Source organism: Prionailurus viverrinus, chromosome B4, assembly GCF_022837055.1.
Source record: "Prionailurus viverrinus isolate Anna chromosome B4, UM_Priviv_1.0, whole genome shotgun sequence".
Taxonomy (NCBI): Eukaryota; Metazoa; Chordata; class Mammalia; order Carnivora; family Felidae; genus Prionailurus; species Prionailurus viverrinus.
In genome coordinates, this window is record NC_062567.1 from 33,481,197 (window position 1) to 33,506,243 (window position 25,047).

Below are 25,047 nucleotides of genomic sequence, written 5' to 3' on the forward strand. Positions count from 1 at the left end.
ACTGAGGGTTGATGGAGGGTGGGAGGGAGGGGAGGGTGGGTGATGGGTATTGAGGAGGGCACCTTTTGGGATGAGCACTGGGTGTTGTATGGAAACCAATTTGTCAATAAGTTTCATAAAAAAAAAAAATAAAATAAACAGATATTTCCAATTCAAGATTATGAGGATCAAACACAATTTTCTTTAATCTTAAATTTTCTGTATCTTCTTACTTCTAGAAATAAGCTCCAAGCATAATGTTCTCAAATCCACATTTTGTTTTAAATCGTGCTAATGAGAGTGTTATTTTTCTTTCCCTCCCTACGTTCCTTCCTAAAGGAAACCACAGAGTAATAAATGACTTTGTAAAACTGAAAGATAGCATTAGGATTCAATTTCACAGTACGTATTTGTAGCTGTTAACTAAAATCACTAAAATTATTTTTACGAGGAGAGCCTAAAAGAAAATTGGAAAATAAAGGACAGACTAAGATCCTGAATTAACCTAAGACAGACTCTCAGAGGATGGATAACCCAGTGACAAGAACGATACCTTGTTGACCGACTTACTAGTTGGCTATGGCATTCCCAGGCGATACAGATATTACACATTTTAGGCTGAGCAATGGATTAAAACTTGCAACTTAACATCACAAGGATTAAAACTTGATATATGGAAATGGGAACTTTTAATAAAAAGCATGTTATCACCAGTACTGAATCGACCAGGTGGGTCTGTAGATACTAAATTTCTCTGGGGCCTTAAGCCTTCCTTTAGAGCTATCAAGAGTCATGGTAGTAATAACAGAAGCTTCAGTCGTAGCTAATGTTCACTGGGTGCTTACTATATGCCGACTTTAAGTGCTTTATACATACCACCTCTCTTTAGTGTGGCAGATATATTTAGTATCTTTGACAGCTCAGGGAACCAACACAAATAACTTGCCTGGGGGCACTTGGGTGGCACAGTCGGTCAAGCGTCCAACTTTGGCTCAGGTTATGATCTCACAGTTGGTGAGTTCAAGCCCCATATCGGGCTCTCTGCTGTCAGCACAGAGCCTGCTTTAGATCCTCTGCTCCCCTCTCTCTCTGCCCCTTCTCTACTCTCTCAAAAGTAAATAAACATTAAAAAAAAAAAAGTAACTTGGCTACAATTACCATTTTTAAGTGATGGAAGCATAATTCCAACCAAGGATTCTAACCCAGAACCCACTTTCTTAGCTATGTAGTACAACTTCTGTAAAGTTCTGGAGTAGCTTTATACTACAGAACCAGAGTGTACAATCTATGTACCTAACCTATCACTTCTGCCTTTCTCAGACTTGCTTCTCCTAACACTCACCATGACTAATTTCAACTTCATAGAATAAGAGTGTTTTGTCACATGAGATGAAAAAGCCTGAGGGAAAAACTGGTTTGAGGCAAGGAATCAAGAATTCTGGATTTGGATGGTTTCAGGTTGAGAAGTCAATGAATTATATGAAAAAAGGTATGAAGTAGACATGTATACAACTGTCTACTTCATTAGTTTGGACCTCAAAAGAGAAAAGTGGGCTGATCATAAATCTGATATGGTAACAATTTTATTACTTACACTAATGTAGCTATCATTTCTTTAGCATAATTTCTTGGTTTTTATCCTCAAACAAGTTTTTCCCTCAGGCTTTCTCCTCTCAGAAAATGGAACTACATCTGCCCAGCTGTCTAGCCAGAAATCAGAGAATCATCTTTATTCTCTCCTTCATCCTTATCCACACATGCAATTTTATTTAGCTCTATTAGTCTTTTATTTAGCTCTATTTCCAAAAGACATTCTAAATCCATCCACTTTTCTCCATCCCCACTGCCACTATGTAACTTACTCACCTATTACCTAATTTACAACTTCTTGCCTAAACCAGAAGCCTACATGATTTTGCTTGTACACCCACTAAATGTTTATATTAACTATGCTTTTAACCTGGTATCTATTTTTTTAACGTAAGTTTAAAGAGTTGCAAAGAATGTGATTTCTTAGGAATTTTTTTTAATGTGTATTTATTTTTGAGAGAGAGAGAGAGAGCATGCTCATGTGTCATGCAAGCGGGAGGGGCAGAGAGAGGGAGAAAGAGAATCCCAAGCAGGCTTCTCACTGTCAGCGCAGAGCCCCACAAGGGCCTCGAACCCACGAACTGTAAGATCATGACCTGAGCCAAAATCAAGAGTTGGACGCTTAACCAACTGAGCCTCCCAGTTGCCCTGCTTTCTTAGGTATTTAAATTTTATTTTTAAAAAATGAAGCATCACTCTTTTTCAAGAAAGTATCCAATTAAATGTAAATTATGGAGACTTGATATCTTTTATCTATTTAAAAACTAACTGTAAAGACAAACTGTTCTTAATTAATTAAAAGTTTTTATGTTCCTTTTTCCTCTTTGACCTTATGTTTCTGTTCCATTTCTTCCTAAAATTTTATACTGACATAATTTATTTTATGCTAGACTGTTTGTATAGATCCTGTCTCGTACTTCTGCACCAAAGATATATATATAAATTTAAATTTCTTATTTATAAAATCTCCTGTGGTCATAACTCTATTAGTAAATTATTTCAAATTGAGTTATCATTATAACTACTATAACATAGAATCAATAGAAACTAACATACATATTTTACATTTTGAAAAAATATTAAACATAAAAAGTAAAATTTTATTAAAAATGTAACTTATCACTAAACATTTATCTTAATGAAAGTAATGAAACTTTTATTAGATATTCCTTGATAAATATTTCTTATTGGAAAAAAGACCTAGGATTCAGTACCAATTCTATTGTATGTTTCATTTCCATAGGTGTAAGCACTAAGAAACCTTTATATAAATAAGTAAATAGGAATGGAAGGAGCTTTTTGTTATAGCAATATCTCAAAATTTTGCACTCCTCAGAATTATATGCCCCAAATCACATATTAGCCCATCATTAAAAATTATTTATAATTATCAGCTGGCAACTTAATTAGGTTATCCTTCAATTTTATTGGAAACAAAGAATTATAAACAATCTGAGGGTTTTTTTTTTAATGTTTATTTAATTTTGAGAGAGAGAGAGAGGCAGAGCATGAGCAGGGGAGGGGCAAAGAAAGAGGGAGACACAGAACCCAAAGCAGGCTCCAGACTCTGAGCTGTCAGCACAGAGCCCGACGTGGGGCTCAAACTCCTGAATGGTGAGATCATGACCTGAGCTGAAGCTGGACACTTAACCAGCTGAGCCACCTAGGCGCCCCCTGACTTTTCTGATCCATCTTCTTAACACTAATATTTGGAATTATCCATTTGTTACTGTTCCAGGGGGTTTTTTCCTCCTAGAGGAATATAAAATACTAAGATTCAGGAGAGGTGTGCCTATTGTAAAGTGAGGGATGCACACTGAAAAGAGAAGTGAAAAAAGAGAATCTACACATCTTAGATCAATTTGAAGGAACAGTATGTTTAGAAGCTGAAGACCTGTGCCCGTACTCCTTTTTGGAAAATGTTCATGCATCTTCAAGTCTATGTGCACCTCAGTTTGAAGACCTCTGGCCCAGGCTACTCTAACAACTCATCTGATCTTCTTATTAAGTCCACTCAGCCTTATTGAATCCATTTTCCAACCAGCAGTCAGATGACCTTTTAAAAACACAAATCATCGGCACCTGGGTTGCTCAGCTGGTTAAGTGTCCGCCTCTTGATTTTGGCTCAGATCACGATCTCACAGTTCATAGGTTCAAGACTCACATCAGGCTGTGCACTGACATTGTGGAGCCTGCTTGGGATTCTCTCTTTCCCTCTCTGCCCCTTTCCCACTCACATGAGCACTCTCTCTCTCAATAAATAAACTTAAAAATTTTCTTTTAAAAAACCCCACAAATCAAAGAATGCCATGCACTGATTAAACCTGTTTAACTGCTTCCACCATTCTAAAAACAATAACCCTGACTCCTGGCCACCCCTTACATAAGACCCTGCACACCTTACACTGCTCCCACCCCCTAGTCATACCAGTTGTCCTCACACATGTCTAGTTCTTTTCACCTTCCTGCTGTCGCAACACTGATTTCTCCCCACTATTCACATGGCAGGCTTCTCACCCTTTAAGACACAGATTAGGGTGTCTGGGTGGCACCCCAGGTTAAGTATCTGACTTCGGTTCAGGTCACGATCTCACAGCTCATAAGTTCAACTCCTACATTGGGGTAAATCCTGCCCTTCTCTTTCTCTCTCTCTCTCTCTCTCTCTCTCTCTCTCTCTCTCTCTCTCTGTCCCTTGCTTACTTGCTCCCTCTCCCCCTCCCCTTCTCAAAAAAAAAAAAAAAAAAAAGACCCAGGTTAAATGTTACTTTCTCAGAGAATGCTCCCTGAGCATTCAATCAAAAATATGTGCTAACCTCTCCAAATTCACCAAATTATTGCCTATTACAGAAAACCTGTTCCTATTCTTTACAGACCTTCTGACAAATTGTAATTTAAAAAAAATTTTTTTTTTTTTGTTTAGGATCTGTATCTCTCTGCAGACTATAAGCTCTCTTAGGGGAGAGACCACATATTCATCACAGTATATCACCCCAGACTACCACAGCACCACTGGATACTCAATAAAGATCTGTTGATATGTTGAATGAATGAATGAATGAATGAGCAAGCAAACCCATGAAAAAAATATTATCTGCTTAAATTCCTTCAATAGTTTTCCACTGCCTTGAACATAAAATGAAATGCTGGAGTAGAACATGAGACTAAATTTGCTTAAGCATGATCAGATTGCAGGCACCTCCCTATCCCTCCCACAGTTCTCCCTCCCATAGATCATGCCATACATATTTATCCTAAATTATAGCTACTAACCACTATTTAAAGTTTCCTGGATGCTTCACTTTTCACATATGCTGATCCCTCTGCATGGAATATGGTGAATATCCTTCCACATCTTTTTTGCTTAGTTCTTTCTTTTTAAGACTCAGCTCATGCATTGGCCATCTCCTCCAGGAAGCCTTCTATAGATCTCTCCAATCTGGATTGTATGCCTGTCCCTCCTCTTCTTATTCAGATCACTACCACGGCACTTACCAAACTGAACCATAATTATAGGTTCATTCTTCAGTCTTTCCAAACAAACTATGAACTTCTTGAGACAGAGGCTATTTTTATTACCTTTTTATTTCCAGTGCTTACTATAGAGTCTGGAAAACTACAAGGTATTCAATAAAAGTTTGCAGAAAGGGCAGCATAAGTAAAAGGGTCATTATTTTATTTTCTGAGCATTACTGCCACTTAATTTAAAAAATGAGAAATATAACTTACTATAAATATTCAGACCAGTACAAGACTATGTTTATATGACCAAAGAATAAACTGTCAACTCTGGGAATAGCTAAAAGTTAATAAGGCAATGGAAAAGTTTGAAGAGTACAATGATAGTTTGATTAGCATACATCACCTTCTGTAGGCTACCCAGTTACTAGTGATGCTTCAGTAGTGGCAACTGTTCTGTTTGAAAAAGTATTTGGGTATCATGGTGATAAATGCTGTGTAACTGATTGGATAGATATGCAACCAATAGGGAATTTATATATCTTTAAGAATAAAACAAGAGATGGGACACTTGACAGTTGCCAGTTGCAGACTGGGCCCCATTCACTCATGTGCCTTGCTCCACTTCCTCCACAACTGTGTCTGACAAACCAGACATGACTGAGGATAAGAAATTTGATTAAGTCAAAATTGAAGAAGTTAGAAACACAAGAAAAAATACACTGCCTTCAAAAGAAACAATGGAACAGGAGAAGCAAGCGAATCATAATGAAGCAAGCATTTGTCACCAATATGCACTGTACATTCCATAAGCACTGCCTTCTTATTTTACTTTTTTTTTTTTTTTTTTTAGCTATTTAACTTTGCAAAATGCAAAGAAACTGGATCAAGTTTAAATGACTATACTGCCCATTTTCACAATAAAGAATCAAGAACTTCTGACAGGGAAGGCCAAAAGCCTGTCTTTCCCACCTGCCTGTCTAGCTGGCAGGAAAGGAAAAGAACTTGGATGTTGAAGGAAGAAGGTGGATAGTACAACTGTGAGATCCAGAGTAAAAACCAAGCTGGCCCAAGGTAGGCTGTAAAATGCAGTTTAATCAAGAGTGCCATTTTTTGTTGTTCAAATGCTTTTAATTACTGGAATGCATAATACCCGGGAAAAAATTTTTAAGATGTAATCCTAAAAAATGCTCATTAATCTATAAGTACCTGCATACAAATCACAGGTATAACCTTATGATCTTCTGGGTCAAAAATATAAACTTAACATACAAGCCAAATAATATCAAAATGGCAATTTAAAAAATGAATACCACTATTAAAAATGAGATTTTAAAACAAAAGTCAGAACTCGTGTAAATGTTAGTTATATTGAGAGGATATATCTTTATCCCTCAAAACATTAAAAAATGCACTTTAGGAACATATAAATCCAGCCTACTGAGCCACAAGAAAATATCTTACTACGTTAGAGGGTTTTTTTAAATCCTTGGTTAGCAATGTAGTTGTAAAAGACTTCTTCAAAAAATAATCTTAGTGAAGATATTTAAAGTATTCTTTTCAAGTTAAAAAAAAAAAAGCATTTCAAAAATTTAACCTTACAGCAGCACTGCTGAACTAAAGAAATTGCTCCCTACCTCCTCACAATTATGAGACTTAAGACAGCCAAAATTACTCTATTCTCATTTTAGGAAAATGGATTCTCATATTCAACAAAACACAAAACCTGCTAAAACTTGAGCAGAGAGAAGTTTCAGAAAAAGAAAATCCATGTGGAAAAGCACAAAGCAAAAGTAAAAGGAGCCCTTGGGTTTCCCTCCATGGGATTATATTCACTTTCACTTCTCCATTTGCCAACACAGGTTATAGGACATCTTCCTTCACTGGATCATTATATTTTTATATTTATATTTTATATTTTTATATCATTTATATTTTATATTTTTATATCATTATGTATCTTTATATTTGGGGGCATAGGCTCAATATGGAACAGCATGTATTGGGAATAAAGAAACTGTAACGGGATCCTGTAAGAAGAAATGTTTTCCCTTGACCCTTTTTTGCCTCTCAAACTTTAAAAGGCTCTGTATTTTATTTTAGTAAGAGAGACTGTTCCCAAACAATTTTACTCTGCACTTTAAGAAATCAAGAAATGCAGGTATTCTCCTTCTATTAGAGGGTGTTATTTCTTCTCAGAGGCTAAATTTAAGAGACAGAAATGTCCCTAGCCAAAAAAAAAAAAAAAAAAGCTTTACCCATTTAAGATGTTTCAAATGAATATTTCTAGATTACCCTGGTGTATACAATTAATACATATAAGTAAAATTAACAGCAGAGCTGAAAGACAGAAAAAGATAAAAATAAAAGAACAGAAGATGACAGCAGGAGGGGACAGTGGATTAAGATTATATAGCCTCAGAAATACAAACATAAAAGAGGCTTCTTCATACTTTAAACCACTGAGAGCTCAAATGACTGGTCTCATGCAATATTTTACTCAATAGCTTCAGATAGGCAATGAGTAGCAGCATGGTAGAAAAGAAGAAAAAGATAAACAGGGAGGAGAGAAAGAAAAAAGCATGTAATTAAAAGCAAATTAGATATAGCCACTTTGGAAGACAGTTTCACAGTTTCTCACAAAGTTAAATATAATCTTACCATACAATCCAGCAATTCCCAGGTGTTTACCTAATTGAGTTGATAATTTATGTCCATAAAAAAACCTACACACAATGTTTATAGAAGCTTTATTCATGATTGCCAAACACTGGAAGTAAATCTAGATGTTCTTCAGTAGGTAAAGGAATAAACAAATTGTAGCACGTCAATAAAATGGAATATTATTCAGAAGTAAAACAAAATGAGCTTTCAGGCCACAAAAAGACACAGAAGAACCTTAAATGCAGAGGCTAAATGAAAGAAGCCAGTGTGAAAAGGCTACAAACTGTGTTTCCAACTATATCGACATTTTGGAAGAGGAAAAACTAGAGAGACAGGAAAAAGACCAAGGATTACGGAGGTGGAAGAAGGATGAATAAGTGGAGCACAGGGGACATTTAGGGCAGTGAAACTATTCTGCATGATACTGTAATGGGGAATACATGATATTATACATTTGGCAAAACCCAGAGAAGTGAACAAGATGAAGAGTGATCCAAAATGTAAGCTATGGACTAGTTAATAATGTATCAACACTGGCTCATCAATTTTAATAAATCTGTCACACCAATGTTAACACTAGAGAAAAGAGGTGGAGGAAGGAATATATGGGAATTCCATGAACTTTCTGCTCAACTTTTTTGTGAACTAAAAAAAGAAACTGATCTAAAATAAGTCTATTATAAATAAACAATACATAAACACATAAATTTATAAATAAATCTACCCCCCCCAAAAGCAAATTATAACTAGGTTCACACAATAATACGTTTTAAAAACACATACCAGTTTACATGTCATAATGACAGGATGTATTATTGTCAACATTTCTATGATTCCCAATACGTAAGACTTGTCATTATATAATGATTCCTAAACAGAAAAAAAATCTTCACAGAAAGAAAAAAATGGGGTCATTTTGAAAATAAAGGTAAGAATGTACAAAAGGTAAAATCAATAAAAGAAAACACCTCTTCACCCTGGAACAATGACTGTCACCATCCCTTCTCTGAAGCTCTCCACTACCCAAGCTCTACTTAACTGTACATGAGGAAATAGTCAAATTACAAGTGGACAAGGCATTTATGTAGGAACAAGGCACTGAAAGACACGAAAAGTTCAATCTCTGCTAATAAATATCAGTTTGTCTTTCTACACTTAACATTAAAGAAAACATATCCTCATACTAACAGTTAAGAAAGGACCTCCTTAAGGCGCACACTACACCATGCCTGCTTTCAGAATGCACCTTCTTCCTTGTTATGCAACAGTATACCTTAACTCACAAGACCACTGGTGGTCTCATCATGGGGGTTCCCAAAAGATTCAGGTTACTCTCTCAATGAACTCTTTTTACCATATTTCTCCAACAAAGAAATGGAAAGGAAACAATAACTAAAAAAATTAAATGTCACAATCTCTGTGTAAGGAAGATTCAAAATCTCTATTCATATTCTCAAAATGGAAACTGATATTAGAGACTTCACTTGTTAAAACCATTTTTCCATTCACATTTCCCATCTTTAGTTATTCCTCCTAACAAAAAATTTAAAAGCCACTGCACAGGGATCTAAAAGATGTAGAAAAATATATAAAGCAAACACCACACACAGCAACAGTAGAACTCTTTAATAAGTCACCTCAGGGTTGAGACATACTGATTGGTTAGTCTCAAGTGTCATGATATCTATGTCCTTCATACTTGCTATTCACCTTTACTTGTTATAACTTTAACTGCTCTCTTGAACAAGGTAGGGTATAAATAAACTATCTGCTATTTAAAATTAACATTTTAACGCAGATCTGTTTGTGTTTTCCCATTCAATTTAAAAGCAGGATTGTGACCAGTCTTGCAACACACAGACAAGCTCCATTTCATCTCAACAGATACATGAGCATATGCTACATAAATATATGTGAAATAAGTCCCAAATTATGAATGCAGAGATTTTTAACATCATAAGTCAATTAATATGAGCCAAGTCTTATGCAAACATAAGAATTCCAATTCTTATTTAGGTCCAAATACTTGTACCTGATGAAGTGCTTCTGAAACCCTATAAACATATGCAGAGTTTGCCTAAACTATACTGGTTGGGTTTTACCTTTTGTTTAACCAGCAGCATTGCCAGTAACTGTATAAAATTGCAGACCTGTTTTTCAGCACTGGTCCTGGCTGACTCCTCTTGTGCTAGCACCATTTCTCGCTCTGCAGTTATCTGTACACTTTCTCTTAGTGCTTCTTCCAGCTCTTCAATCCTGTCATCCTTCTTACGGAGACTGTCCTGGAAAACGATGGAAGACCAGGTGAAGTAGACTAATTAGTTAACCCAAGAGAGCCTATTTATCAAGAAAGGTTATTTGCTTATTAAATATTCTTCCCTTCAGAAATAAATCCAAGCCAGAAAGATATCTTCACAGAGGAAAGAACAAGGGAAGAAAAGAAGTCTAATAGGAGGTTGAAGAAGAATATTATTAAGAGCAAAGCATCAAGTTAGTTAAGCAAGAGAAACTTGTGATGGATTTGTTCTCTGTAACACAGAGAATAAAACCGTGTTAAGCAGCACACACAGCAAGGGCTTGATTACTTAAAAACACAAAGTTGTTTTTGAACTACTCTCTAAACTGGGCTTTAAGCCAGCTTTGATGAAGCCTAAGTAGTAAGACACAATACGAAAACATTCTCTCTCCCTGAAAAGTTCAGCCTAGATGAAAAAGTTAGATAAACAGCATGATTTTTCAGACTATATTCTTCATATAGACACTCATTAGCAAACTAATTTAGAAAAAAAGAAATGAAAGTGATGTTTCCTAATGATTTCAAGACAGCAAAGTTTTCTCTTAATTTCATATGAGAAAACTAAAAATGATAACTGGATAGAAGTGATCTGGCTAAGGATGAGTAATTTCATTAGCCAACCAATTCCCACTAGCATTGATATTCTAAATAAGCTGAAAAATTAACTCCTGGGAAGGTAAATACGGATTTCTATCAGAAAGACAAAATCCTATAGGACTTTAAGAACATGTAATAAAGGAAAGATCTTAAAATAAGAAGGATAAATGAGGCAAAGACCAAGCAATATTAAGAATTAGATTCATCAGATTATAAGCATTTCTTCTTTAAATTCTTCTAGAACCAAAAGATTAAAAATAAAGTGCTGCCTTTTATTAATACAATTAAATTAAAAACACAAGAACAGGAGTTACTAAAACATTCTCCAACTTTCAGAATACTTGCCATCAGTAAAAGATATGAAAGGATTTTGTCCTTTTTTGTGCAACTCTCACTTAATTAGATTGTAGTTCACTTTTATAAGTGCAAGGCACAGAAAGTCCTTCCTAACAACTTTGTCTTCAAAAATCCAGAACTTGAAATCTGTCAAAGGTTAGTCAGATTTTTCTTCCAGCACTAAAAGAATAGCATCTTTAAAAAAAAGAATATTCACATTTCAGTAATGCATGCCATGTCCCCCCCCCCCTTTTTTTTTAAGTGTTCATTCTTCTAGTAGGAAATGTTATAAAAAACCCTGATTTGGTCCTGTAAGTAAGGTTCTGCCTTGTACAGGACAGTTTAGCTCTATCAAAAAATGCTTTCTTGAAATCTTAATGCTTCCAGGTGGCTTGCCATGAGTAGCAGAGTGCAGCTTCTAAAACCGTTGAAGCTTCAGCTGAAGGTTCCTAAAACAACGCCAGGGGAAATGAAATGATGCCAGTAAAAACAAAGGCCAAGGTAGTTTCAATTCAAAGAAAATGAAATGTAACAGAAGGATTATGTAGAAAGAGACAGATCAGTGAGTTCAGTCCTCTCAAAATGTCTAATGAATAACTTTATTTGTAGTAACATGGGATTTTGAATTACAAATTGTAAGCAAAAAGAATCACTAATGTTTCCCATTATCAACTGGTTGTGAATAACTCAGAATTATGTTTTTGGGGGCGCCTGGGTGGCGGAGTCGGTTAAGCGTCCGACTTCAGCCAGGTCTCAATCTCACAGTCCGTGAGTTCGAGCCCCGCGTCGGGCTCTGGGCTGATGGCTCAGAGCCTGGAGCCTGTTTCCGATTCTGTGTCTCCCTCTCTCTCTGCCCCTCCCCCGTTCATGCTCTGTCTCTCTCTGTCCCAAAAATAAATAAACGTTGAAAAAAAAATTAAAAAAAAAAAAAAAAAAAGAATTATGTTTTTGTCCGGTCAGTTATTTTCTTCACTCTTAAGCTGTCTTTTGAAGATCTCCTGAGAGGCTTCTGTTATTCTAATCTAAATTATCCCAAAGAACTTCCCAGAACCTATTTCAAACAAACAGGCTTATCTGCATTTCTGCATGGACTGCAGCTTTGCAATTTTATCAGTAAAACTTTTTTAGAGAGAGTTTACTTAATAATTTATCATAATGCAGATAATCAGTACAGGTTTTCATACTGAAAGTTTCATCAAAACCAGTAAGAAAATCAGTCTACCATATGAGCTCAGTGAACCAGGCCATTTATTTAAGCAAAGTTTTCCAGAGGGGGCACCTGGGTGGCTCCGTCGGTTAAGCATCTGACTCTTGGTTTCGGCTCAGGTCATGATCTCAAGATTTGTGAGTTAAAGCCACACATTGCGCTCTGTGCTGACAGTGTGGAGCATGCTTGAGATTCCCTCTCTCTGTCTCTCTCTCAAAATAAACTTAAGAAAAAAAAATTTTTTTCTAAAAGGTTTCTGGACTTTGTGGTAAGCAAAGCCTTGCTCAAAATCTGTGTCCATAATAAGGACAAAGAACAAAAGCCAAGAAAGACCATAAATAAAAAGAAGAAAACTATTAAACAATATTCATGAAATACGAAAAATTACATAACTTATACTATCTAAGATCAATGTAAAACTAAGTATGGAACCATTTGCTCTAAGGAAGCTGTAATAAACCAGGGTAGTAACAGAAGAATGAAGACACCAAATACCCTCATCACCTTCAAAACCAACACCAATAAAGTCCATAACTACTTAATCCGTCTAGTGAGTAAAATTTGGCTCCAGCTTTATTTTCAGAATCTTAATAGATGTTTGATAAGGTAAACAAGGAAGTTTCCTTTGTACTGAATTACACACCTTGAAACTGTTTCATTTAATAAAATATTAATGAGTTTTTAATAAATTAATAAAATATTAATAAATTTTCATTTAATAAAATAAAATGAATCTGTTTCATTCTCTAAAGAACCAAAAGCCAAAAATGAATAGAATCTTTCAGTTCTACAAATACTGGCACACTGGCACACCTAAACACACTGACAGATCATATTTATAATTATCTGTTCTTGTTGTTACACTTTCGGTGACATTTTCTACACTTAGACCATAATATGGGTATTCTCTCTCTTTTTTTTTTAAGTTTAGAATACTAGAGAAAAGATTTTTAAAAGTCTGGAAAGACCAAAAATGATCACCCACAAAGAATAAAAAGTTGGAAGGTACTGGAATTTTTTATTGGAAACACATTAGGGAACTAGAAGACCACTGAAGTAATACCTTCAAAACTCTGAAGGAAAGATGCTTTCCGATCTAAAATTCTATATCCGAACTATCATTCAAATGTAAGGGAAGAATTTACTTCACACCACAAACTCTCTCAGAAAGTTAGTAGGAATGTGCTCCAACAAACTTAAGAAGTAAACATACAAAGAGGAAGACATGGGATCCAGAAAAATAGGAATCTACCACAAATGAGTGGTGAAGGGAACCTAGAGGTAATGACAAACTTAGAGAATAACTACAATTTGGAGGAGAGGATAGATACTCACGGAACGGTGTTTCCAAGAAAAAACGGTGGATGAATAGATTACCAGGTTAATAAATAAGGGCTGATGTATTCTACAATAGTACCAATAATGAAAGGAATGTTAGAGTAGGAGAAAGGAATTTGGGAATAAGCTGGTGATATGTATACAAACACATAATGAAACAAATTTAAAAACCGAAAGCTGTTGTTATCAACAGGAAAAACTAAAGGTAAACTAAAGGAAATGTAATCATAATATACTACGTGCTTGAGACATAATAAGGTAAAACTTAATAAACTACGAGATGGAAGGAGGGAAGTGTGTGTGGTAACTTGCATTAAAAGGCTAATTCCTTATCATTCACGATAAGAAGTCAGTAGGTAACTAATGTCCAAATAAGGAAAATAAGAAAACAACAATATAAGAATATTATTTGGAAAGGGAGAAGTAAACAGAAGAAACAACCAAAACGGTGAAAGTACTTGTCTCAGGGGAGCAGGAATCCAGGTTAGACAAGAATGAGGTTGAGGGCTATCACAATTAATTGTCAGCCATGTAGCATTATTTCACTTTGTAAATGATATAAATAGGTATTGTTCAGAAAAAAAAAACAATATCAAATTTAAAAATATGTTAAAAGAGAAGCACGTAATGCAAATAAATTAGTAAAAATACAAGAATTTCTGGCAATAGTTATAAATATGGTAACTATTTCAGGTACGGATACTCTAAACATATGGGTTAACTATATACTATGGAAAGAGAACAGTCTGGGCAAATATACTGCAAGATAGTGCTAATGGTGAAAAAACACATACGAATTTTAAGGCACTCGTCCTCGTTTTTTTATTCAAAAGTTGAATTTTTTCATGCCAATAATTTGTATAGCATGTCAAAATTATCAGAAATTCTTTTCCGGGGTGCCTGGGTTGCTCAGTCGGGTAAGCGTCTGACTTCGGCTCAGGTCATGATCCTGCAGTTCATGAGTTCGAGCCCCGTGTCAGGCTCTGACAGCTCAGAGCCTGAAGCCTGTTTCAGATTCTGTATCTCCCTCTCTCTTTGCCCCTCCCCTGTTCATACCCTATCTCTCTCTCTCTTTCTCTCAAAAATAAAATAAATAAATTAAGAAATATTTTTAAAGAAATTCTTTTCCAGTCATTAGGTAATGATGGTTTATTTTAATAAGAACATTTTTGAGATAAAAGTTTAAACATCCCAACAGCATATGTATGTGTAAGACACAGCACCAAGCCCTAATTCAAATAGCACTAACTATTCTGCCAACAGAGAAAAACAAACTATGGATTTAAAGGAAAAAGAATTCAGCATATGGCATATCACTTTAATACCTAAGATACAAAGTGCCTAGTATTAGCTGTTTATTGTAATATAGTAAGTTGCCTCAAAACATAGCTGCTTAAAACAACAGTGAACATTTTTTTAATCTCACACAGCTTCTGTGGGTCCGGAACTCAAAAACAGCTTAGCCAAACAGTTCTGGTTTCTCATGGGGTTACAGTCAATATGTCAGTCAGGATTCAGTCCTCTGCTTCCATTTACATGGTTGGCAAGTTGGTGATAGCTATTGGCAAGGGGTCTCTGTTCCTCTCCACAGGGCTGCCTGAGTGTCATTACGATATGGCGCCTAGCTTTCCTCATAGCAAGTGATCCAAGAGAACAAGGCAGACACATCAATGTCTTTTATGATCTAGCTTCAGAAGTCACATACTATCACTTCTGACATTTTCTACTGTTCACACAGACTAATCCTGACACAATGTAGGAGAGGTTACACAAAGGCTCAAACACCAGGAGGTGACAATGATCTGGGGCCATCTTGGAAGATGATTATCATAGCATGTTAGAGTATACCTTTAGTATAAGAAAACTGAATTATCAAATGAAGCAATGAAGCATGACAACAGTGAATATCATAACTGCTTGAGAGTAGAATACCTGTTAGGATAACAGGGTCTTACTAGAAAGACATAGCTTTTGCTATGAGAGTATATTAAAATGGAACCAAATTAACACTAGATTACCTAAAATGTAAAAGACAAATATTAAACAGACTTCACAAAATTGGGATATCCATTGGCTATCAGCAAAATATACATTTTGTCAACAATTATTCAGAATAAAACTCATGATGGGATTGAGTTCTACTGAAATATTTGTTTTATAAATTTTTTAAAATGTTTGTTTCTGAGAGAGAGACAGAGACAGAGAGACAGACAGAATCTGAAGCAGGCTCCAGGCTCTGAGCTGTAAGCACACAGCCCAATACGGAACTCAAACTCACCAACTGAGAGATTGTAACCTGAGCCGAAGTCGGAGGCTTAACCAACTGAGCCACCCAGGTACTCCTCTAGTGAAATATTTTCTTATGATTATGGTAAAAATTAAAGTAATCCAACTTAATTTGTTAGTAGTTCAGTACTAAGAATACTCAATATGCCAATCAATCAAAGGTCAACTAAAAAAATTACAGGGCAAATGTTTAAATAGCTATATGTAATAGAGAATACTAATAGGTTTAGTCCTCACATTTTAGTTAAGTTTCTTTCTTTTGGAAACAAACCCATTTTTAAGGAAATTGGCCCTCACCTATGAATTCCCTATGAATTTTCATTATAATTGATTTTACTCTTAAGGGGGAAAAAATCACAGAATTTAGCAAAAAAAAACAGTCTAATTTAAAATTACATAGAGAGGAATTATTTGTACTATTTGGAGTTAGCCAACTGTCTAGCCCTCACTATTTAGAAAAACGGTAAATTGGCAGGGTGGGGGGAAAAACCACATAGAGGAAGAAACTTCAATTTCATTCACCTGCTCTAACTTGGAATTTCACTCTATTTAACGAATTTAGGCAACCTTAAATTTAGAATGTACTGTATACCACAGACAACTCACTTAAAAGCCATCTGGAGACAGGAAAGGAACATGCTTTACCATTTTAAATAGTTTGTATCACTTAAAATGAGAGCAATATCTTTAGAATTTTACTTCAACTGCTGTAAGTTATGTTTGCACTCATCAAAACTAACAAAGACCAGTTTTCCTACCATGAGATTAGGTGCTGAAGCCTACTTACTATGACAACTACACTTATCAAATAAGGTCAAATAAGATCAAATAAGATCACTTCATTTACAGAATATAGGGTTCAAAGCAGGGGGTGTGTATGACTAGTTTTGGGGGTATGGTAGAGGGAGAGAGGAAGTGGGAAGCTACTAAAGAACTCTTCATATCCTTAAATAAGAAGACTCCTATAGTCGAATGAGATTAGGGCAAAAGCTGTGGCAGCTGTAACTTGAGGCAAATTAACAAGAAGACCAGATTCTAGCAAATCCCATACTACTAATTCCCCTAATAGACTCATCTGAACTTTGCTTCTTGACATCAGCTCTGTCAACATCAACTATATACCACTGCAGCTCTAAGACTCTAGTCTCCACAGCCTTTCCTTCAAATCAAACATTCGTTAAGGACAGCAAAGGCAAACCAAACAAAAAAAAAAAACCCAGCAATTAAAAATAATTTTTTGTTCTCTTCAAACATCTTCCTCACAATTAAAAGGAAAAACGGTACAATACTACAGTACCATAAAAAGAAGTCACCTGAGGAGCACTTGGGTAGCTCTATCAGTTAAGCGTCCAACTTCGGCTCAGGTCATGATCTCATGGTTTTTGAGTTCAAGCCCAGAATCAGGCTCTGTGGTGACAGCTCAGAGCCTGGAGCCTGCTTTGGATTCTGTGTCTCCTTTTCCCTCTGCTCTTCCCTCCCTCCCTCCCTCTCTCTCTCTTTCTCAAATATAAACAAACATAAAAAAAAAAAAAGAAAGAAATCACTGGATAATGACAGATCTTCTTAAGCTTCTCCCTCTGTCAACAGCAGAGGGAAGGTCACTGCAAATCTCACAAAGATTCTCCAAGGTAACCCAGCCTCCCATGTTCACTCATCACTTTCCCAACTTGAACTCTGCCTTGGTTATGGAGGTCATTTATTTGGGTTAATAGTAAGAGTTGCTTCTTTGGAATAAACACCACTTATCAGAGAAGCTTTAACATGTTCTGAAAGATATTAATGTTAACTGCTATCCATTATCATTAACATAAAGAGACAGTAATTTTTTATTACTCTCAACCCCACTGCTTATTCTTCCTCTCTTTTCCCCATCCTCCAAGCATACAAACACATGCAGAAGATTTCATTAGAATCATTCAACATGTCAGAATTCAATTACCAACTGCTTAGATGCAAACTGGGAGAAAAAAATTGAAGCTAGATGCACTGATGAAGTCAATTTTATGAAAAGAAAGCCACCCTAACACAGAGACAGAATTTGGTTATACACCAACTATTTTTTATTTTAAGGAAATGCTTTGGCATAAAATTTAAAGGTATTTTCTTCCCCCTTCTGTCCATAGTCCCTCAAACATCTCCCGCACTCAAAGTTGAACTCTGTTATAACCTTAATTTTTAAAAATCAAAGTCAAACAAGAGCAGATGCATTTCATGAAAGAAAGAGAAATATATACATATACAATGGTGCTTATTTATTTATTTGAGGGGGAAGGGCAGAGAAAGAATCCCAAGCAGGCTCCGCACTGATAGCATGCACCCCTACATAAATTTTACAGAATATATAGTAAAAATATTCCATGTAGATGAGCCAGGTTTTTATCTTAAAAATTCTGGTATCAAAAACTTGAGCAAGGACTTAGGGTTAGCCTAATCCTAGTACATGTCTCCTCTGATCAATAATGCTTATAGAGGGGCACAGGGGTAGTTGACTGAGTGACTGACTCTTGATTATGGCTCAGGTCATGATCTTGTAGTTTGTGAAATTGAGCCCCACATTGGGCTCTGTGCTGTCAGATTCCTTCTCCCTCTCTCTCTGCCCTCCCCCTGCTTGTGTGCATGCTCTCTCTCTCTCTCTCTCTCGCTCTCTCTCTCTCTCTCTCAAAAATAAAATAAAATAAAATAAAATAAAATATAATGCTTATTAAAAGAACAAGCATAAATTTTCAAAGTCTTTACCAAACATGCCAAAGATAACCTTTTATTTAAAATAATGAATAACTGATGTGCTCTATAAGAGGATGACTTTTGCCTTTGAGGTCTTAGCAAAAGGGATATATAAAGCCTGCTTCTGCTCTCTCTTAAAAATAAGAATCTTATTACAGACTTCACTTTCCAAATACAAAGGAGGAGTTTCCACAACAACACAAAGGAAAGGATTAAACCATTCATTTTACTGAGGTGAGGATATAGTACTTGTAAGAATTTTAGTGCCAAATGTAACTTTAACCAGCCATTATTTTATGGGGAGCATTCTTATAATAAGCTAAAAGGATGTGGCTAAAAGTTCCCATAGAATAGGGCTAACCTTTGGGCACCTGGGTGCCTCAGTTGGTTAAGCGTCTGAGTTCAGCTCAGGTAAGATCTCAATGTTCATGAGTTCAAGCCCTCCATCGGGCTCTGTGCTTATAGCTCAGAGCCTGGAGCCTGCTTTGGTTTCTGTGTCTCCTTTTCTCTCTGACTCTCTCTCTCAAAAATGAATAAATATTTAAAAAAAAAAAAAAGAGAGAGAGAATAGGGCTAACCTTAACAGTAGGAAGCATCTTAGTAGACTACACATGAATATTATCAATAAACATTCTTTCAGTAAATTTCACTGGCAATCAAATAGAACTGAACTTTGGCCAGAGAGAAAAGTATCTGCAGAGTCTATTTCAACCACTGTAGAGTTCCTTAGAATAAATTTATGACTTGTTTTTTGTTTTCTAAATGGTAAAAAGCAGCACAGTTTGGGCTAAAACCTTTTAAAAACTGCACACATGCCAAAAATTTGAGTAGGTGCTTCACCTACAGGAAAGCCAAATTTTCAACTTAATTCCAGCAACTATGCACAAGGTTGTAAAAATGGACCTAATCTGTATATACTTTTCCAGTGTGATCCCTAAGTCCATTTAATATTTCTTGAGAACACCATAAACACCCACCTATGTCCATATTCTAGACAGAAAAAGACCTATTTTGCCAAAGAAAAAAAATTAAAGAGGAAGAAATGACATAGGATTAAATCTTTAAATAGGTCAAGGAGAATATTTGTTAAGGAACCAAAATTGATTTTTACAAGAACATCATTAATATATTACAGGTACCTAATATATTAGGTGACACATCACATACTATTTCTAGAAAGAGATCAGAGAATCTTAATTTTTTTAATGTTTTCTTAAATAATTACCCCCATGGTCAATGTGAAAACCAAACATAAGTAGTCTTCATTTCAGAAAGGAAAAACATCTCTTACCCAAATGGAAGAATGTTTGCTTTTGATACTGCAAATCCAATTAATTTTTTAAAAAAAACACAAATGTTTCACTGATAATGCTTCTGAAAAGAGAATATGTCTAAATATACATAAAGTTTTCCTGTCACTATTTCTATTGTTTTTGTTTTCTTTGAACTTTGTTGTTAATATTCATTGGTCTCAGGAGAGCTGACTCACAAGAGCCACAGTGTTCTTTCAGCAGTCCCATTAATCTCTGTGACAGTACCCTCTCTCAAGGTTAAATTCAAATACTTATCTTTGTTATAAATAAAAACAAAGCACCAAACCACTATCAAACCAAGCTTCATCCCTACCCACCTTCAGTCTACTTTGTCTTATTATTAGAATATGACTAAAACTTGTAGTTTTGTCAAAAGACAAAGTGAGTGTTACTACTTAAAAAATAAAAACATATAAGGTAAATATTCTCAACTAACTGCAGATAACATTTCTTTGTTAAAATATTTGAAGTCCTGGGTGCCTGGGTGGCTCAGTTGGTTGGGCGGCTGACTTCAGCTCAGGTCACGATCCTGTGGTTCATGGGTTTGAGCCCCGTGTCAGGCTCTTTGCTGACAGCTTAGAGCCTGGAGCCTGTTTCGGATTCTGTGTCTCCCTCTCTCTCTGCCCCTCCTTTGCTCATTCTCATTCTCATTCTCTCTCTCTCAAAAATAAACATTTAAAATATGTGTGTGCGTGTGTGTGTGTGTGTGTGTGTGTGTGTGTGTATATATATATATATATATATATATAAAGTCCTTAAAGAGTAATCTATGAAATTTTAAAGACTACTAGAATGCTAAATATTGTAGCATCATACAATTTTTTTTCAATTTGTAACTTAAATTTTATTATAACAATTATAGCTGCAGTTAGTCAATGGCTGCCTATGTAAAACAATATTTAAGAAAGGCTGAAAAGATATGTTTAAAACAGCCCTTAACCTAAGGCAGATATAAACTAGCACAGAAGAGAAAGTGATTAAATCATACAAAAGCAATTATATTAAAAAGTATAAAATGACAAAGTATAATTAAACATATAGGCTGAGGAACAATAGATAAGACAATAACAAAACAGGGTACAGATCATAAACAAAGATTAATTTTAAGCCAGAATGTTTAGGTGGTAAAACTGGAAATCCACCGGGAAAAGATTCTGTGTAAGAAAAAGAGCATAGATTAGAAAATCAACAAATTGTATTTATGAAACATCAACACTATAGCTTCTCTAGAATATAGTAGCTATACTAGGAAGTATCTCACCTAAAAATGAGGTTAGAAATACTTAAAGGTTTGGTTGATGGGAGACTCCAAAGGCCAGGCTAAGATGCTTGTGAATGAGTGTTCTGGACATGTATCAATTCAACTGAAATCAATAAACACTTTTAGAGAGAACCAACTATGTACAACATACCAAGACCTAATTCCCAAACTCAAATATATGGGGGAAACAACACACAAATTATTAGTATGTAATATAAAGTAGGATAAAACAGATATCAAAGCAGAAACAAAGTCTAATGGAATTACAACAGAGGCCTGATTAATACCAACTGTGAGGATTTGGGCAGGCTTCACAAGGGAGGAAGCATCTGATCTGAACCTTATGAAGATAGGCAGCCTTTCAACAAAGAGATTTCCTAATCGCAACATCACCATCAGTCAAATCAGCTAAGATTATGCTTTCATATAATGTTTATTTAGGAGGTCCTTATTGCTGGGATTTGCCTAATTTCGTTTTTTTATACAGCAATTACTTACAAATTGCACTATAACACACCTTTTGACAAAAAGAGCATATCACAGCACTCAGCACAGTGACAATTCCATAACGGGCACACAATAAATGTTTACTGAGGACAACTACAGATTATTCTGAAATCTTATTTAGCCAATCAAGGTGAAATACAGCTTAATAAAAATATTAATGAAACAACTCAGAACTAAATTTAATACAGAGCTAAATTCTTGAGTAAGGGAAACAAAGTTCAGCAAAATTAAATGCAGACTATCAAGAGAAGAGGCATTATAATGAAAAAACACGATAGCAGAAAAGGCTCATCACCAATATGCGTCATCACCAATATGTGCAGCATTGTTTTTATCATTCATGTACTTTATTCATGAATATTGAATGGAATTGTAAAATAGTTTAGATGTATATATGGATCATACTAGAAACACTTTAAGTAACCATTGTATAATCAAGTCTTAATATCAGTCACATATATACCTAAAGATAGACATTACAAAGACTTTGTGAAGGGCAGTGAATTTTGGTGAGTGTGTGACAGAAAAACTGGTCAAGGCAAGTGTATAGATCAGTATAGGACCATCTACTATCTCCAAGGTCAATAAGATAGAATGGAAGACATTTATCTACCTTAGCCCAGGGAGATCACTGCTCTTTCTTGACCATTTTGAATACACTGGATCAGACCACTCAATGATGCTGTCCTCTTTCTCAGACTCTCAGCACCATTACCATGATGTACTTACTCCCCACTCTGGAGACCATCTTCTCTCTTGCCTTCTATAATGCCATATTCTCCTTTTTCTCTCCCATCTCAACTGGCCTTTTCATTTTAGTTTCTTTTCAAACACCACCCTCTCCTACCCAAACCCATCTCTACCTACTGAGGATTCCAACAGCTCAGCTCTAAGTCCAGGTTCTTCTGTTAATATTTTACCTCTAGGCAATATGACTGATTCCTACAGACTTCAATGATGATTTTTAAACTCAAGTCCCCAAAATTAATTTCTATGGACTTTTTATCATTATGTTACATTGTCTTCCCCATAAGGCAATATGCTCCAGAGGCTGTAGGGAGCATGGCTTTTCACTACTATATAATCAAGTCTAGCAACAGACTTTTACACGTAGAAAGCATTTGATAATTTTATACTGAATAAATAAAAGACATCAAGTATGTCTAAGGAAAATGAGTAAAAATTAAGCCTGGTATCTTGGAGGGATATAGACTAATCAAAGTACATCAACTCTAATAAAATAGCCATATTTTCATATCATAGCTTTATGATTTAGGTCAGATTTTCAGAACAATCAACTTGTTCAATTAAGTTCTAAATTAAACTAAGGCTTTAAGATATCAAACAATATGGAGAACACAGTAATATCTGCTTTGCGAATTTATAAATGGTATATGAAAAAAGCCCAAGGTATCTATCCTGTATCATTAAGCTTGGAGGTAAGATGTTTTTGAAATTCACAGCTCATTTATTTCAAGGGAATGAGAACATGAAGTGGATAATTAAAAGTGCTGATGGGGCGCCTGGGTGGCGCAGTCGGTTAAGCGTCCGACTTCAGCCAGGTCACGATCTCGCGGTCCGTGAGTTCGAGCCCCACATCAGGCTCTGGGCTGATGGCTCAGAGCCTGGAGCTTGTTTCCGATTCTGTGTCTCCCTCTCTCTCTGCCCCTCCCCTGTTCATGCTCTGTCTCTCTCTGTCCCCCAAAAAATAAATAAACGTTGAAAAGTGCTGAGATGGGTGCCTGGGTGGCTCACTCGGTTAATTAAGCCTCTGACTTCAGATCAGGTCATGATCTCACAATTCGTGGGTTTGAGCCCCACATCAGGCTCTGTGCTGACAGCTCAGAGCCTGGAACCTGCTTCAGATTCTGTATCTTCCTCTCTCTCTGCCCCTCCCATGCTCAATCCTCTATCTCTCTCTCTCAAAAATATATAAACATTTAAAAAAAGTGCTGAGAAAAGAGTCAATGACAATTTGAAATAAATTTTTAATTCTGAACTAATTTTAAAAATACAGAGAGGCTGCAAAATTAGTACACAGTTCCCATATACCCCTCCACCCAGCCTCCTCTAATGTTAAGAGCTTACATAACCATAGTACAGTGATCAAAATTAGGAAATTTACATTGGTACAATACTCTTCACAAAACTAAAGACCTTCTTCTAATTTCAACAGTTTTCCCCTAATGTCCTGTATCTGATTTAGGATTCAATCTGGGATCCCACAGTTCATTTAGTTAACATTTCTTCTAAGTGCCACTCCATCTACAATAGTTTTCAGTCTTTGTCTTTCACAATCTTGACACTTTTAAAGTGTACTGCATAGTTATTTTATAAAAATGTTCCAGAATTTGGATTTGTCTGGTATTTTCTCATAACTGGAATAAGATTATACATTTTGGAGAAAGAGCACAGATATGAGATTGTCTACTTTCTCAGTACATCATATCAAGGGGACCATGATGTCAATATCTGATTACTGCTAATGCTAACCTGAATCATTCTGTTAAGGTGGTGTCTATTAGGTCTGTTCACAGAAATGTTAGTCTTCCCTTTACACCTAATAAACATCTCAGGGAATATATTTTGAGACTATTATTCCTCAAATGTTCACCCACTAATTTTCACAACCATCACTGGATTTGGTCTGCAACACTTATTACTGAGGTGTTTGTTTCGTGGTGATTTTTTTTTTCTTCAACGTTTTTATTTATTTTTGGGACAGAGAGAGACAGAGCATGAACGGGGGAGGGGCAGAGAGAGAGGGAGACACAGAATCGGAAACAGGCTCCAGGCTCTGCGCCATCAGCCCAGAGCCTGACGCGGGGCTCGAACTCATGGACCGCGAGATCGTGACCTGGCTGAAGTCGGACACTTAACCGACTGTGCCACCCAGGCACCCCTCGTGGTGATTTTTAAAAATCTGCATCCTTCTACACTTACTAATTAGAAATCTTCTTCGGGAAAGAACTGCTCTCACCCCCCTACTTACTTATGCATTTGATTATTTATATCAGTATGAGCTCATATTTATTTCATTCTATGGATTAAATTCAAATATTACCATTATTTATCTTTTTACTCAAATTGTTTTAACATGAGACATTAGGTGCTCCTTCAGGTTGGCTCCTATGTTCTTTCACAAGCCTGCATTCTTTTGTTGAGCATTTTCCTATTTTCTGGAACCACAAAGTTATCCAGGCTCACTGCATATTTTCCCTGCCCCAACCCTGAAATCAACCATTTCTTCAAGATGCCTTGGTTCATCTTACTGAAGAAAGGTGTATAGAAACCAGAATCTGGGTGTTAGGTGTGCTTCCTACTTCTAAGCCCTTTTGGTGGACAAAGAGGAAATATAAGCATATATAACAACCCCATACATATATACATATCAGTATTTCTATATTTATTTGCATATAAATTAAATGCCATGAATTCATACTAATATCTCTGATTCCAGTACAATGCTACAGGGTTTACTTAAGCCTTCCCA

General features: G+C 35.8%; 1 protein-coding gene across 6 annotated transcripts in view; it reads right to left on the reverse strand.

Moving 5' to 3' along the window:
- The window catches only part of ERC1 (ELKS/RAB6-interacting/CAST family member 1), a 532,268-nt gene that overhangs the window by 271,866 nt on the left and 235,355 nt on the right, over positions 1–25,047 (reverse strand). For all 6 annotated transcript variants that reach the window (XM_047866436.1, XM_047866437.1, XM_047866435.1 and 3 more), the window contains one exon: positions 9,840–9,971. In XM_047866436.1, the coding sequence (XP_047722392.1) occupies positions 9,840–9,971 (132 nt within the window). The remainder of the gene's footprint in view (positions 1–9,839; positions 9,972–25,047) is intronic.